Source organism: Mixophyes fleayi, chromosome 5 (assembly GCF_038048845.1).
Source record: "Mixophyes fleayi isolate aMixFle1 chromosome 5, aMixFle1.hap1, whole genome shotgun sequence".
NCBI classification, from domain to species: domain Eukaryota; kingdom Metazoa; phylum Chordata; class Amphibia; order Anura; family Limnodynastidae; genus Mixophyes; species Mixophyes fleayi.
The window spans coordinates 166,813,323-166,830,610 of NC_134406.1; the positions used below are offsets into that span (position 1 = coordinate 166,813,323).

Consider the following 17,288-nt stretch of genomic DNA (forward strand, 5'->3'; position numbering starts at 1 on the left):
CCACCATGCTGATTGATGTCAGTGGATGCACATCTTCCCTGGATTTAAGTGTCTTGCTACTGAATTCTGTATTCTTTTGTCCATACCTCTCTGGTGCCATTTGTACTCTCCATGTTATTAGGAAAAGGTGTTACCTATAGTTTATTAATTTAACTCAAACAATTAATGCATTAGTCTTTATTTAAAGAACACTTCAGCATATGGGCTAAGTAGGTCTTGGTTTTTTCTTTTTGAACATGGAGCAAAGCACTTAATGAAACCTCAATAAAAACTTGTTCTTTTGTTAGATATTCTGATCTTTTTCTGTGATTACCCTCTTCTTGACACTGATATATATTGTGAAGCTTCTAAAAGGTCATGTCTGATAGCAGCAGTAGTATAGAGGACTGAAGTAATTGCTTTAGTGGTTTAACAAGTGTAGCATAACATAGCCAACATACCTGTTTATTAAATATTAGGGGGTATATTTACTAAACTGCGGGTTTGAAATGTGGAGATGTTGCCTATAGCAACCAATCAGATTCTAGTTATCAAATATTTAGTAAATTCTACAAAATGACAGCTAGAATCTGATTTGTTGTAATAGGCAACACCTCCACTTTTTCAAACCGCAGTTTTGTAAACAATACCCCTAAGTGTCATTTATTACGGGAATGTAAATAGCATCAACTTTTATTATTTTTTGTGTATATAGCCTTAAGTCCAGCATCCCATGTTGATCTAAAAATGAATGTGCCATCTTCCAGTTAGCAAGCAGGAATGGAAATCAACTGATGTCTGGAAAATAGTTTTCCAATATAAGAATTTCATTTGGCAGTGAAAATTTCTAGAGTGGAGGAGTCACAAAGACCTTTTTAACATTTCTATAAATACCGTTCTGCAGATGTTGGGCTGCTGTCTACTCTTTCTCGTGGGAGTGCTTGAGGCCTGTCTGGTTGTCACCGAGCTGTTTGCCATCGCCATTTTAATTGACAAATTTAGCAATTAATTAGTTTTATTTCCTGTGTCAGTCACTGTTATTTTCCAGGTAACTGTGGCCTGAAACTAGCACTTGCATGAGTCATTTGGTGGACATAGTTTTAACCTCTTAACAGTGTCTGTATGTATGTATGTGTATGTGTATGTATATGTATATGTGTGTGTATATATATATATATATATATATATATATATATATATATATATATATATATATATATATATATATATATATATATATATATATATGTGTGTGTATATATATATGTATATGTATGTGTGTGTGTATATAATATTATCTAAAAATAATGGCAAAAAACTTGGGAATGCACATAAGCAGTAGACTTACCAATAGTGCTCAATGTCAAGCAGCAGCTGCAAGGGCCAATAAAGTATTGGCATGCATAAAAAGGGCATGGATGCAAGGGACGAGACAGTGTTATTTTGCCACTATATAAATCGTTGGTAAGACCTCATCTTGAACACAGAGTGCAGTCTATAAAAAATACATTTTGGAACTAGAAAGGGTTGAGAGAAGGGTGACAAATTGATAAAAGGTATGCAGTTAAGATATATGAGAAAAGGTTATGCAGTTTAGCCATGTTTACTTTAGAAAATAGGATTCTAAGAGGGGATATGATTACGATGTAAAAATACATTAGGGGTCAATACAGAGAACTTTCATGGGAACTTTCTACCCCAAGGACTGTACACAGGACACGCGGTAGGTAACCTGCAAAGGAAGGGGTTCTTTATAGTAAGGGCAGTCAAGATATGGAATTCACTACCAGGGATGGTTGTGATGACAGATTCAATTGATATGTTTAAGAAAGAGTTAAACTAATTTTTAGTGGAAAACGGTATCCAGGCTACGACCGTTAATTAAAATGAACGATAGTTGTGGATCCAGGAAGAAATAGGACTGCAATATTGGGTCATGAGGGATTTTTTTTATTTTCCTGTTTTAATGAGATTGGCGGTTGCTTCGTCTGGATCAAATTCAAATATGAGAGGGATCACAGGAGATCCAAAGTAGATTGAACTTGATGCACTGGTGTATTTTTGTTTTTTTCAACCTTTTCTGTTTAACTATGTAGAAGGAACTCTTAGAATGCAAAAGTAGTGAAGGCGATTTATCCATATATGAAAGAGACCGTGAAAGTGGTCTTTTTCTTAAAAAAAATAATAAAAAAAAAAATACACTGCTAAAGCCTTAGCGGAATTCATAGCCAAAGATGGGTCAACCAGTCTACTTCTATTCAATAGAGCAGGCATTTAAACTCAAAACCCCAATTGAGCCAAATATTATATAAATATAATAATAAAATTAAGTTTAAGATTGTGTGGGAGTGCAAGAAAACTAAAAGGAAATAAATAACCATTGTCAGCACAAATGGTTAATACGTTTGATAAACAATCAACAAACTGTCGTATAAATGTACTTGGACATCATCGTACCAAACGAATAGTGAGCATGTTTTGAGCTCAAGAAAGCGTACTGTTCTGACTGTATGCGACAACATACAGCGTGTGTGGAGGGAGACGAGCGGAGTCACTTGATACTGACTGGGAAAGTTGACTGAACTCGCTCGCACACTGTTCTGTCGTATTCAGTGAGTTTTTAAGTAATTTAATTGAATAAAATAAAATGCGGCACCGCATTCCACTTGTTTTCCCATAGTAAAGTGGGGCCGCAAAAAATATGCGTTCGGGTCATGAGTTTGACACGTCTACAATAGAGCTTAAAGAACGCTTACGGGGTGGAAGAATGTATTAAAATGGTTTTCCATTTATGTCTCAACTGTGACATTTTCACCTGGATTTCTATTCATTTTGGGTGATTTTATGACATCATTCATTTATGTGTGATGACAGTATAGTGTTTTGCATTATCCCATTTACCAATACAGCATCTCGCTTACTTCATAGTTCTAACGTTTTTTTTTATCACCCGATTGAGTGTGCAACATGTTTACTGTGTATTTGTTGCTACTTGTTCATGCAAATGGCTTCATAGCAAGAACTTTTGTCCCCTAGTAGTGACAAATAGTTTCAAGCATTGCATGAGGACTAGAGCTTTGTAACGCTCATGTTTTATTACCTGAAAAATGCAGTTTACAGCTGATTAAATTCACTATTTAAGTTGGTGTGCAAATTCTTTGCTTTGGAGCCAGGTTTCAGTTATGCAAACAATATGCCAATTGCCCCAGGTATGTTCAATGTGACATTATTGAATCGCCAAGATCACATAGTCTACAGCTACATTAGTGATCTTAAGTCTTGCGATTTTGTCTGTTTAGTTTCTTAATCTGATAACTAGTGGATTCCTTTGGGACCAGTAGCTTTTAGCTAGAGGTGGATTCATTTTACAGATCACGTCAATTGTCTTGTGCGTTAATGGCACATAAACTTGCAACTAAAAATTGCTTGCATAGCTGGAGTCTAATGGACAACATTTTGAATGTGCATTTTAAGCTATCATGTGCCTGACCTGGTGTTCAAGGTGCGTATCGCCTGCCTACCGTCAGTATGCATATTTTATTTTCCTATTCGTTTACAAGGGACATGTCTCTGTGGAACAAATAACAGAATGCTAGTTTATTAGTATTCCAAGTTCTACATGTCTGCTGTAGTCCCACAGGATCTTTAATAAGACAAAACCTATTTGAAGCCATTCTACATTCGAATGTTATTTTTGGTTGTTACTTTGAGTCACTAAAACACACGAGAATATTGCTCCGTCTTTTCCCACAGCCATAGGCAGCATATCCCAACAGACCAATACACAGAAATGTGCAGTGCATATTGATGGCTCACATGTACAGACTCTGGTGTATGTAGAAGATTTACAACACAATTAAAAAGCTGTTTTCCACTACTTTCTTGTTTTATGGGCATTCACTGAAACAAATTGCCTAATATATACATTTTAGCAGTAAAGGTACTTTTTTCAATGGTATTCTTGCTGTGCGAAATCACTTAAATGTCAGCTTTCTGAAGGTAAAGTAATGAAGTAATTTCTTTTTTTGGCATAGTATAAAGCTTGAAACAAGAACACTACAGTGTGCTGTTTGGCTTTGACACTTTGTTATTAACCTGATCAAAAATACTTCTGAAAGTAGAGGCTGAAAGAGGGAAAGAGTAAATGAGACTGGGAGGTTTCCTAAGAATTTCCTGTAGTTTCCGGGATGTGGAACAATTTCAAAACAACTATTCAAAAAAAAAAAAAAAAAAAGAAAAAAGTTGGAATCTGCTGGAAATACTGTGAATTTAAATAAAATAATGTCTTAAAACCTGTGCATGGTGTTAAATCTCTCCACAGCTTTTATAAGCTAGTTAAATTTATCTGTGTTCAAGTGATTTGGACTGGCAAATAGGGAAAGTGAGGACTTTTCACTTTTTAAATGTAATATTCCTCGACACTTAAAAGACGTCTTTGTGAAAGGACATGTAAAGATTTTAATTTTTTTTTTCTTGGCCTTCCTGAGCTGACTCCAGGGTTTCTGTCCTCTGAATTGAAGCAATATGGATTCAGCACTTTTATATGAACTTTGGTGATGCCAGTATTTTGAAATATTATATATCTGTGTTACTGCTATGTTACATGGTCCAAGAGAGTAAGCACAGAGCTTAAGAATAAGGCTGCATTTGTTTTCTTTTTATAGCCGGTCAATAAAATGTGTGTGTTATGAACCTTTTTTTAATCTTGATACTGTGCTGCTTGTTCTCGCTTCTGAGCAGAAACCATTCCCACCAGTGCTTTTAAATGTGTCTTTTTATTATGCCAAGCAACTATATCTTGTGAACAAAATGTTGCGCTTTTTGTTTATTTAACTTAGTTCACTACATTTCATACTGTGTAGTTAGTTTTGCCATAGAGTTTATGTTGGGTAAAACCTACTATTTTTTTTTTTTTTCTCTCTACAATGATGTGGTCGTGTGTTTTGTGTCGGTCAGACAAGTGGCAAATATTGTACATTCCTGGCATTACAAACTAGTGTACAATGTCCGATTATGGTTCTGCTTTGCGACCAAGGATGTGACTAGGAGTAGGCAAAAGCAGCAAATACCTTGGGCACAATTGGAGTTGGTGGGTGCATTTCCAGCACTGTATGCAGAGAGCAACTGCAAGTCCCAGGTTAATCTGTGGTTACCAGAACAGATATAAAGGTAAATGTGGGCCATAACAAATGTATGGTGCAACCCTAGGATAATAGCAGGGTGTTTGGCAGTTTCACTTGGAAGCCACTACCACACTTTAGAATAAAATAATAACCCCTCTGATTTCAATTAAGACAAAAAATATGCTCTATATAAATGCAGCTGGGGTTAACTCTTTTTCTTTCAACTGAAGTCATAGGAGCCGATTCAGTTAGCCGCAAATTTCTGTTGTAACCTGGGTTTCTACGCATAAAACCCAATTATACAGAAAACGTCAATCAGTTTTGCTCACAACTTTGAGGCGTGAGCAAAGATTATTACCAGACGTATCCTGCTGAGACACATTATGCGATCTTCCTACGGGACCTTGTGGATAATTGAATCTGGCCATAATCATTGTTTTGGCTAAAATTATTTATTTTTGTTACAAAAGTGCAATTTTAATTACAAATTTGTTTTCTAGATGCATACGTATCCATACAATATTAATTTTTGTATGCAGTACCACTCCACATTTGGAACACAGAAGATGCATGTATTAATGTTTGCCATGGGTTTTATTGTGAAATTTAAATATTTCTTGTATATCCATGTTTGAATCAGGCTTTGTTTGGTTCCCAAAGCTACAATTTTTTTTAATTTTTGTTTTCCGAGTGGCATCTAGCCAAAATAATTTGGAATTTATTATACACATGTTTTGAAAACTTAATTACTACATGTTTTCCTGTTCTATATAATATTTTTCAGTGCAATTAACAGCTGAGTAGAATGTGTGTATGGGCAGTTATTTTCCAGAGAGGGAAAGCGATATTCTGAGATACCTGCTAGTTTTTTAAATATTAAATTAAGCCAATGACTCCAGTAAGTATAAGTGGGCTGATGAGTAAGCAGGCAAAAATACAATATTTTTCATGTGTGGCATATTGTTGCATAAGCCAGTGAGACCTGTTTACACCTGCTAATAAAAGGAACAATTGCCCATTTTCTCCATTTAATTTCTACATCACTGGCAGTCTACTTAGATAAATACATTATTTAACAATCAGTACATCCATGTGTCCAAGGCCTTGACCGGGGACTCTAATGACGATTGCATATCTCAAAGTAGAATAGAAGAGAATAGAAAAATCACTGATAATGGTAGTAGTCAACTCTGGTTGTCCTTTTTATGTATATAAATAGGCAATAGCATTTAAGAGTTAATGTAATTAATTAACAATTTATCTATGAATGTTTTTTGGATTTGGCATAGGCAGTCACTAACATGGCAGTTTGCAATGAGCAACTAAAGGTGTTGACTTGACCTCTAAATTCCCCAGATCTCAATCCGATTTACCATCTGTTGGATGTACTGGAAAAACAAGTCAGAGCCATGGAGGCCACACCTTGCAAATTACAGTATTTAAAGGATGCTTATGTCTTATGTCTGCTGCTTATGTCTTGGTGCCAGATAGCACAGGACACCTTCAGTGGTCTTGTGAAATCCATACCTCAACAGGTCATAGCTCTCTTGGTTTTGACGAGGGGGGCCTACACAGCATTAGACAGGTGATTTTAATTTTGTGGCTGATAGGTGTACATCGAAATTCATATCCGAGAAAGGGAATGGCATAAAGATGCAAAAGTACCATATATATGACCTGCTTAAAGAAATGCACATTGGTGTCTTTATTTTAAACTGTATTAAACAGAGTATACTTTATATATTCCTTGCATAATGCTGAGCATGCTACCCAAGCTGCCCAGTCTGTCTGTTAATATTCAGACAATAGAATAAAAATGGTGGAATAAGGGGTATCGTGTATAATAACACAGGTTAAATCCATCTAACTCAACACTGTTATCCAGACTGGTTCCTACCCAAAGACGTCAGAATTGACATTTGTGTGCATATAGCATTCTGTACTAACCAATCAGCTCGTCACCGCTCTTTAAAGCACTGAAGTCGTTTTCATTTCATAAGCAACATCTGGAGAAATAGCTATTTTATTATTTTAGTATTCTTTGGGTCAACAAGTTGAAAGTGTTTACCTTTAAATTAGTGAATACATGCACACCCACCCTTGCTTGATATATATGGTCAAACATCATCAAAGTTGATAGCCTGTAGCCCTTTGCGGAAAAGAGAACTTTAGCCTGGACAAACAAACCTGTGTATTTTATCACATTTAGCACTTCTGGAATGTTCCTCCTTCCCTGATTTCATTACAGGATCTTGGCACAGGCATGAGACTGGAGTCAATGCTTCGATTCTAGGCATCGACAATGGCTGCATTGCTGTGCCCTTTTTGAAAACTGACACCCAGTACAAAATTGTGGCCTATGGGTGCTGGTGGAGTTCCACATCAATCTGCGTGGTGTGTGTTACATTGCCAGACAGTAAATCAGCTGTGTTGTGCGTCAGCCAGACACCAGTAGCACTTGCTGCCTGTTTCCATCTCATTGCAACTCCCGGGCCTATCACTCGATAGACCTGGAAAGGAAGTAGTGAGGAAGCGAGTGCCACTGCTAGTTCAGAATGTTCCAGTGTGGTTGGAAAGTCTGAGAAATAGCTTGGGTGAGAAGAACAAGACCTTATTGACAGGGTTCAGTCCTGGTCAGGTCTGTTTCACATCAGCTTATTAAATCCACAAAGTTCTACCCTTCCCTTTATACCCTGTGTCTTTAGCACTTAGCCTACATTTTTATTATTTGTATTTCACAGGTCGAGCAATCACATAATAAAAAAAAAAGTTTTTAAGTTTTTGGCCTAAGGGATTCTAAAGGGTGTATGTGCACAGCCCCACAATTGCATATTAAGATAACTGATTAAACAATTAGAGGTATAGTAAAATTTAAAAAAAAACAGTGCATTATGGTAAATTTCATCAGCTGGAGTAAGTAAGGCCATCAATCATTGAATTGTATTGGTTTTTTTTCTTTACTATACATCTACCTGTGACATTATCCTTTAGTCTAAAATAGGATATAATTATATTGGGGGGGTTTTGTGTGCCAAAATGAAGCAATATTACATGCACCATTACAGTGCATTTAACACTGCAACTATTACATGTGACAGATTTTTGCACATACATAAGGGTTAATTCCGTGTCTCCTTCTTTCCATTTTTGACAGCTAAGAAGACATTAGGCAATATTTGCATGCAGCATAGAAAACAATATGCCAATGCTTGGTTCTTTTTTGTATCCCTAAAGTGCATTTATAGTGCTGTTCAGCAGGTACCTTAAAAATACAAGAGTGGCCAAGCACTGACCTATTTATATTCTTGTCTACTTGCAAATGTTGCCTGACCACTGTTGTCTAGCCAGACTATTAAAGGCTATTTTCTTTTTTTTTTTTTTAAACCAACCATTTTTGTCAAATGTTAGCTTCCTTAGTTGAACTGCATTGTGATATGTAAAGCCGCTTTACCACCTAGTCTGCCAAGTCTAAGTTGTTCACTACCTTAAAATGACTGCAGAGGACCAAGCAAATGCTGCACTTTCCATAATTTTGGCTTCTGACTGGTCTCACCTCACCTTCCACCTTTATTGCCTCATGCCACATCGGGGGCTGTAAGATGAACCCTGAGCAGCCACCTGGTCTCTGGTGAATGACACTCTGGTGGATTATTCCCTATCTGGGAGTGCTGCTTAAAAGCATAAAATTGAGAGAAGGTACTTTTGAGGACCATTGACTTGTGAGCTGAAATGTTTTGATCAAAATTTGAGCCAATAACTTATCCTTCTACTGTGTTAGATATATACAGCCCTATACTATTTAGATAGGCACGGATATCAGCTATGTTCATTGCTTTATCCACCATTCATTGAAGACGTGTTTTTTAAGTACATGCTGGAACTTCTGTAAATATGTTGTTGTTTGTTCATCACAGAACTTTGCTTTTTAAATATTTTAGTTTTCTTAACTGTACTTGTCAACCTCTCAAATTGTAGATTTGTTCCTCAGCAATTCAGCTTGGATAGTATTCATCAGTACCTGTTGTTGGTTTTTAGTTTGAGCAGATAAATGTGTATTCCCTGCAGATGATTGCTGTTCAATGTCAGAAATCCAGCATGTGACAAAGTGCTTGTGCCCTTTTTTTTTTTTTTTTCTCCCCGCAGTGTAAAGTCTATAGAACAGTATTACATAATACCAGCTCTATACATTGGTTATGCATGGTTCACACATGCCTTAATCTTTTTATTTTTTCCTCTCTTCCTAGGATGGCTCTTATTTGGCTGAACTCCTCTTGGAAAAGGGCTACGAGGTAAGTGACTAAGAACCTGCACAGGCCGATGAAATCACTTGTGTGCAGCAGCCTACAGAGCTTCCTCTGTTGCTGTCCTTTCTATGTGTTTTCCATTTCACATCCAGATAACAAATCAAAGCTTTCAGAAAGAATGTGCAGCATGGCCTGTAATCACGCCAGCTTATTGTTTTATTTATCAGAGAGGGTCCGCTAGTGGATTCCCTCGTCTCCTCAGGGTATAACCACTGTGTACATTTTCCGCAAGGTCAGATAAGCAGCAACCTGCACAGGCCAGAGCTGTAAAGAATTAGGGAATAATGTATGATGTAATGTATTACATAGAATACACTCCCCATGAAGTCACTTTAGTTCGGAAATTGCACTATGCAATAAAATCCTTGTTAATCCAATGCAGACTCATGTTAAGAAAATTAACTCATCTCATGGATATTTGTACAATTTCATATGTTTTCCATTTTTTAAAAAACAATGAGTATATAGAGATAAATTCTACCCAGGGTCAATATGCAAAATCAACCCTATTCACATGACGGCCCTTTAATTGACCGAATGAGATTTTGATATTGGATAGAAAATTTGCCTACATTTTTAGCAGGTTAAGGGCTATAAAGACAAATGACATTTACCATATAAATATATTATTATTATTATTATAATAATTAATATAGATTTTTTTTGCATATTGACCATGTGCTCATTGTTTCAGTGAGGGCGAATGTATTCAGTTTCCAATGCTAACTGTAAATATCCTATTGTGCACTGTGGAGTCTTAACAAGCATGAAATGTTGGCACAAGCTTGTCATATGCTTCCAAAACCCAGTGGGTAAAGCAATTGCTCAGTGGCATGTCATGATTATAGCATTTCTGACAAGTGTGTTCTCCTTTATAGGAGTACATTATTTTGGGGGAATAAAACATAATCTCTGTCCCCACACTTACAATCTTTGCACAATTTAGCCCACCTGGAAACATTCATTTCCTAGCTCATCTAGAAAGCCCATCATGACCTCTCATCATCGTGCACACTGTAAATATTGACTAGCTCGTTTGATCTGCTAGAAAGATGCAAACTGATAATAATTTAAAATCTTGTAAAATGCAACTAGTTGTTTCAAATCTAGGTGCATCTACTCCTGATAACTAATAATATTTGCCTTTCTTAGACATTACTTGCAGAGGACTGTATTCAGAAAATATGGTAAAAGGTTTTTAAAACCTTTCACTCTTATTTGCTTTAGCTATTGAAACCTGGCATTTTTATTTAAGGAATATGTAGTATAACATTGAGGTGCCTGATTTTTCTTGTATTGTAGATGGTTTTTAATCCTTTGTTAGTCCTTATGTTTATGATACAGTTAAACCTATTGATCATATTCTGGCTCTTTGAATTATTGTTCTTGTCCAATTACTTCCGTAAGACTTGCTGACTTCGACGCCACAAAGTCGACAGTTCAGAGAAACTGTCATTTTTACGTCCCATTACCCTTTAACCTCTATACTTTTCTCTGATGTTGAAAACAGCTGAAAATGACATTTACTACTTGTTATTAGTTACGTTTCACAAAGAGGAAAAGGAGGAAATTGCAGTAAATACAGAACAGACAATGTCCACTGGGGTTCTTGGGCAGCAAAGTAATAGTATTTGTTAAGTGATTGTTTTTCAAATCTTCAAAATACATTATGTTTCGGATAAATATGTTGATATGTAAAATATCAACATTTTAGTATTTTCTCTTATAGCTGTACTAGATCATGAAGTCTCCTCTTTAAGAAGAACTGCTTGGCATGTCTTCCATTACTAAGCCCCTTTCCCTTAACTATCAGAATGGCATTCGCTGGATACTGACACTACAAGACCTCATCAAATGGTTCATATTTCAGCCACAGGAGACAAAGAATTCTGAATTTCATTCCTGTTGACACCTGTTGTGTGAAGTGCAGTGATTGGATTGTTTTATTGGAGGAAATTTTGCAAACTTGATGAATCTGGAACTGGGGGTGGGGGGTGTTACACTTGCATTGAGAGCTCCTTGGACCGCATTTTGTGGTTTCACAGCAACAGCTTCCAAATGCAAATGCAACACTTTGAATCAACTGAAGACCTTTTACATGCTTAATTGATAAAGATATAATGAAGGAATATCCCACACTTGTCCCATTTTAAGTCAATTGTCCAATTACTTCAAATTACTTAAACCCTTCCTCCAATTTGGCTATGAATGCTGTGTGGAGACCGGGCAGCACAGTGAGATTATTGGGCCAACCTGATCTGTCAGTCAGTGGGCCAATTGGGGGACATTGGCCCACCCAGTTATTAAATGTCACCCGGTGGCTGGATCCAGCTTTGTTTTTCATGAACAAAGAGGGATGGGGAGGAAGCCCACAGAAAGAATGGAACAGCTGGGGAACCTGTGACATCACAAAATAGTGGAAGGTGTTAACTGCAGGAAATACTGAGTGCTATTTAAGATCTGGAAGTGGGGAAGGACAATTATTACCCATTGTTTTTCACAGGACTGGAATATTGTCAGGGAAACAGCGGGTGGACTACTGCAGAGATCATATTCTACCTACACACCTGTTACCATCCACCACCAGTGAAAATCGATCATGACCTGGGGGGATGTTCCCAGTGAGGGGGATGAACAGAAAAGGGAAAGAGGTTATTGTTGCTGGGAGATTCTTGGGACTTGGACTGATGTTGAGTAACTGTACTCTGTCAGTGCCAGTTGTAGGTACAATTGTTTGAACCTGGAAGCTATGCAGCCAGATCGGGGGCTGAACCTCTAGGACTGATTTTTCATCATTACATCAGGAGACACTCGCAGATTCTGGGGAATTGGTAAACCTACTTTGGTAGGCAGACTGATACCCAGAGTCCCACAGAGTTGGTGGAGAGTTGTTGAGTGGCTGAGTGGCCGGAATTAGCAAGACACACACAGTCCCACCTAACGGATCAGGACCTGTGGCCCAGGTTGGATTGCTAACTGTGTACTTTGTTGTCTTGAGTTTGTGCCTGTTAGGATTCTGAGCTGGGCGGTAACCTGCTGTGGACTTTGTTGGGGCTTTTTACTGACACTGGTGAATTTACTGACACATGGTTATATTTGGTGGGGGAACATGTTTCTCTTTGGGAAGCACTGTTGCATTTACTTTGTGTGTACACTTCGTTTAAAGAAAGAGGTTATTGTTTGCTTCCTTACCTGTTTGATGCATTAACCTAGAGGGTTTGGTACCTAGAGAACTAATGTTTCAACCCTGGAGATGATCTTATATACATATATATTGTAGTCCCATTGTAGACATTAGGTAAGGTCATAATATATATTCAGTATATAAATATACATGCATAGTATAATTATAATATATATATATATATATATATATATATATATATATATATATATATATATATATATATATATATATATATATATTATAATTATACTATGCATGTATATTTATATACTGAATATATACTATGACCTTACCTAATGTCTACAATGGGACTACAATATATATGTATATAAGATCATCTCCAGGGTTGAAACATTGGTTCTCTAGGTACCAAACCCTCTACAATGGGACTTGTAGGCAGTGTTAAACATTTACTAGTGCTGCCATTGTCATGCCCTTATCCCTTTATATCCCCCTGCCCGGTACACACTACAGACTTTTCCACCAACTTTTTATGCCGATCGATGGTCCGGTCGGTCGGTAAAACTGCATACAAACTAGCCTTGTTTTAGACGATAAAGAGAAGAGCGGCTGTCCCGGAAGCGACTTTTTACAGCCATGTTGTCGTGAGCAATGATTTTAATTTCGTACACGCTAAAGCAACATTTGCGGGGCATGTAACGATATACCAAAGACATTAGCATAAACGGGCAGAGCTTTCACTATAGTAAACACCCAAATCCGCATAAAAACAGAAGACAACACTGTCTCTAATTAGTCTCTAACTAGTTAATGACTTATAAGTTTATAAAGGGTAAATATGAATAGGTTCCCAATATAGATGCAAAGGGTTACATAACACACGTGCTTTACACAAGTGTAATGGTCTGCAACCAGACAGGTGCAAAACACATGTATACAAAAGTCGGTGATGTGCACATAACGCACCAACAGAGCCCCAGCTTGAGGAATTATTGGAGGATTGTTGTGGATCGGTCAGAAATTTATACGCACTACAAAATGGAAAGGAGAATAGAACGAAAATATTGAACGGTACGACCAACTGAATGGGATGACAATCTTCCATTTGGGCAGACTTTCGACCATTGTGTCACTACACAGACTGACCCGACTTTCGAACGAGCGGTCGTATGTCGGCTGGTTGAGCCGATTATTGGAATAAAACCCTGTAGTGTGTACCCATCTTTACTGAGTTTTGATAATTCTCTCACAATACAAGTGCTTGGGGACTTCGCCTATTGACAAGGGATACCAGTGACTTCACTCTACTGTCACTGGGGCATGTTGTGGGTATAGTATAGTGTCATTGGAGCATGGCAGGAGCCAAAAGGACTAAAAATATGACAAAGTAGCAGATATTCCCCCCCCAGTTTGCTTAATTGTGCTCTCCATCTGTACAGGCCAAAAGCTAAGACCTTTTGGAAGACAATAATGCTTTTAAAATGTATGATATTTTTGTTGTGCCTGCATATACAGTATAATATATGTGAGTGTTTGTTGAAATACTAATAAGTTCCTTAAATAGTACATGCCACAGTTGCTTTACCACAGCAAGATGACGGCAGTAGTATGTGAAGCCGCCCATTGACAGCAATGCCGTCTTCCCCATGATAGTACTTTGGTGGTTGTTCCCCCACTGGAACCACCACTATTTTCTCAAAGCAATTCCTATCGACCATGTCTTTTGCTGGTCGGCTGTGGGTAAAGCTTTGTGTTCAGATAATTCCTGATAAGACAAATGGATGATCACCCTTTTGCCTGGTTAAAGCGAGTAAGTGAAACGCGCATCGGCGTTCGCCTCGCTGTGTTGTTTAATTGGTGATCTATGCTGCTGTTATAAGAATAGGGTTTGGGAGCAAGGTTTATCAATATAATCAGGAGCTTATAGACCTATGTATAGGCAATAGGGGCCAATTACATAGACTATTGTATAGGAACCCAGATAATAGGGATCCTATTATAGGTCTCTATTAGTAATTCCTGATTAAGATCAACAGCTACGAATAGGTGTCTTGATAGCAGCATTGTATGAATCCGTGAATGGAAAGGAGATTATAGTCCTATGAAATTTAAAACACCAGATAACAGGACACGCTGTAATCAACATTCTCTGTGCCAGCTAAATATAATCTAGCAAGCAGAACATCCTATAAAAGATGCAAAAGGCATCTAGATAGCCTAACTAGTGTCTTGTCACAACTCCACATGGTCAAGATCAATGTATAATTGGTTATATACTCCAAGATACTGAGCAATTAATCTCATTGAGAATAAATATACCTTGGAAGACACAATATCCAATTATACTATAAATTATGATAACCCGTGTATATATAGGCAGGAAAATATACTTTTCCCTTGTACCTAACAATTGTATTCCTCTAATTTATCCGGATAATCTGTTTATAATGCCAGATAACAGGGCAGCATGAGGATCATAATTACCCATATACAATACAATTAGGGAAATTTACAAACCATCAACACAGCGAGGCTAGGCAGTTAGTCCTGCCAATTTTAAATTTATATTTGTTTTCAGTTTATGTTAATCTCGAGTATTTAATTTTGATATTTTTTTGTTTTATTTCGCTACTAGTGGTACTATGGTACTAATCTGGGACTTTAACACAGTTTTAAAATGAACTAATAAAATGTATGTTTTATATCAATAAATAATCATGAGTGCCCCTAATAGACATGTTTCCCATCCCTTATACACTTCCATATGCGACTCACCCATGCATGAGCTGTCTGTCATTTCATGCCAGTCGATTTGATACTCCTCCTTCTATTGGATAATTTAGACCTTTAGTAAAAATGATATAGATGTTTTTTGTTGTTGCTGTTAAAACCTGCCTGTAAGGGCTGTGGAGTTTTACATTGCAAAACAGTGGCAATGGTACGGTTTGCACTTCAGTAACGGCTCTAGGCTTTATAAAGGTGTGTATCACCTTTTTATAGCCTACAGATTTCATCATCATCATTTATTTATATAGCGCTACTGTGAGGATACCACCCTTAGCTGGGATGGAAGTTGCCCTCTGTGGGATTTAACTCACTCGGGTAGACCAGGATATATCCAAAATAAGACTTTATTTCGACAGCACAACACCACACGACGTTCACAAGTTACAGGGTAAATGGTAGCACGTATCCTCCAGCAGCCTCCTGCAGTCAGCACTCCAAAGTCATAATCTCTGTCCCTTTCAGGGTCTTATCCTCCCGCATTATTACCACTACCGTTTAGCAAAACAGTTATGGTGTCTCCTAGCCTGGGTTACTAGCTCACACCAACCCTGTCCTGGTAGGGTTCCCTCCAGCGGCACCACAGTGCCTGGCCCAGAGTCCTTTTCACTGATGTCTTCTACACCAGGATCCTCCAAACTAGCATCGCTCTCCTGGCATTCTCCTCGCCCTATATAATTTTCTCTGTACCCAGGAAGTAGGGTCAAATGTCTCAAACCTCCCCTTTACAGAAGGGGCCTCCCAGTCAACAATTTAGCTGCTAGACATACTGTCCCTGTTACCTTGATTAGACAATAGAATGGCTTGACTCAATTAGCTGTTTTGGCTGGATACACTACACATGGGGTTACAATAGTACATCAAGGAATGACACTGCACGCTTACATGGAACAATAAGACTTTTGACACATTATATCAGCAGGGTTACACAATATAAGTCTGTGATACCTTTTGATACAATTACATTTATATTGATACATTTCCCCATGCTATTTCAACCAATATATTACTGTGGAGGCACATTGCATATGAGTAGAAGTTCTAACCTCATTACCTCTCAGGTTATCTGTTGACCTAGCTAATTAACATGGGCTGCCAGCTAGTTAACTCAGACATTGTTCTGATAACAAACCTCATCTCAGCTGCACCCCATACAATAGACATTTGAGACAAATGGTAATTACATTAGCTAGCACAAGCAAAATGACTGCTGCTGTTCTGATATTTTCACACAGTATGGCAATATTGTTTATATTTATACTACATACAATATCACAGGTAATAGTATGGGCAAAATGTATCTAATAACATGAAATAATAATACACCAATGCTCTGGTGTATATACTTAGACTGGGCCAAGGATTAAAAAGTACAATAAACCGTGAGAAACGGGTGATGATTACATAGTTCTCAGTCCAGTAGCACCCCGTTTCCTCACAGCCACTGATTCCACAGCGCTGTACAGAGAACTCATTCACATCAGTCCCTGCCCCATTGGAGCTTACAGTCTAATTTCCCTAACATAGAGAGAGAGAGAGACTAGGGTCAATTTAATAGCAGCCAATTAACCTACCAGTATGTTTTTGGGGAGTGGGAGGAAACCGGAGCACCCGGAGGAAACCAACGCAAACACGGGGAGAACATACAAACTCCACACAGATAAGGCCATGGTCGGGAATTGAACTCATGACCCCAGTGCTATGAGGCAGAAGTGCTAACCACTGAGCCACCGTGCTGCCCAGATTTTTCTATATCAGTTAGTAGTCAATCAACCAATGTTTTCATACCCCTACAGTCTTAAAATTACAGAGCAGTAGTATAATGTTTAACTTAATATCTGCAATTTCTTAGGTACACCTATTCGTTCATGCAAATACATAATTAGCCAATCATGTGGCAGGAACTCAATGCATAAATGCATGCATACATGGTCAAGATTAGAGTTTTTC

The 17,288-nt window shown here is 37.7% G+C and overlaps 1 protein-coding gene across 1 annotated transcript in view; it reads left to right on the forward strand.

Moving 5' to 3' along the window:
- Nucleotides 1-17,288, forward strand: part of GMDS (GDP-mannose 4,6-dehydratase) — a 445,643-nt gene that overhangs the window by 64,063 nt on the left and 364,292 nt on the right. The window contains exon 2 of the mRNA XM_075212984.1: nt 9,347-9,391. Within this exon, the coding sequence (XP_075069085.1) occupies nt 9,347-9,391 (45 nt within the window). The remainder of the gene's footprint in view (nt 1-9,346; nt 9,392-17,288) is intronic.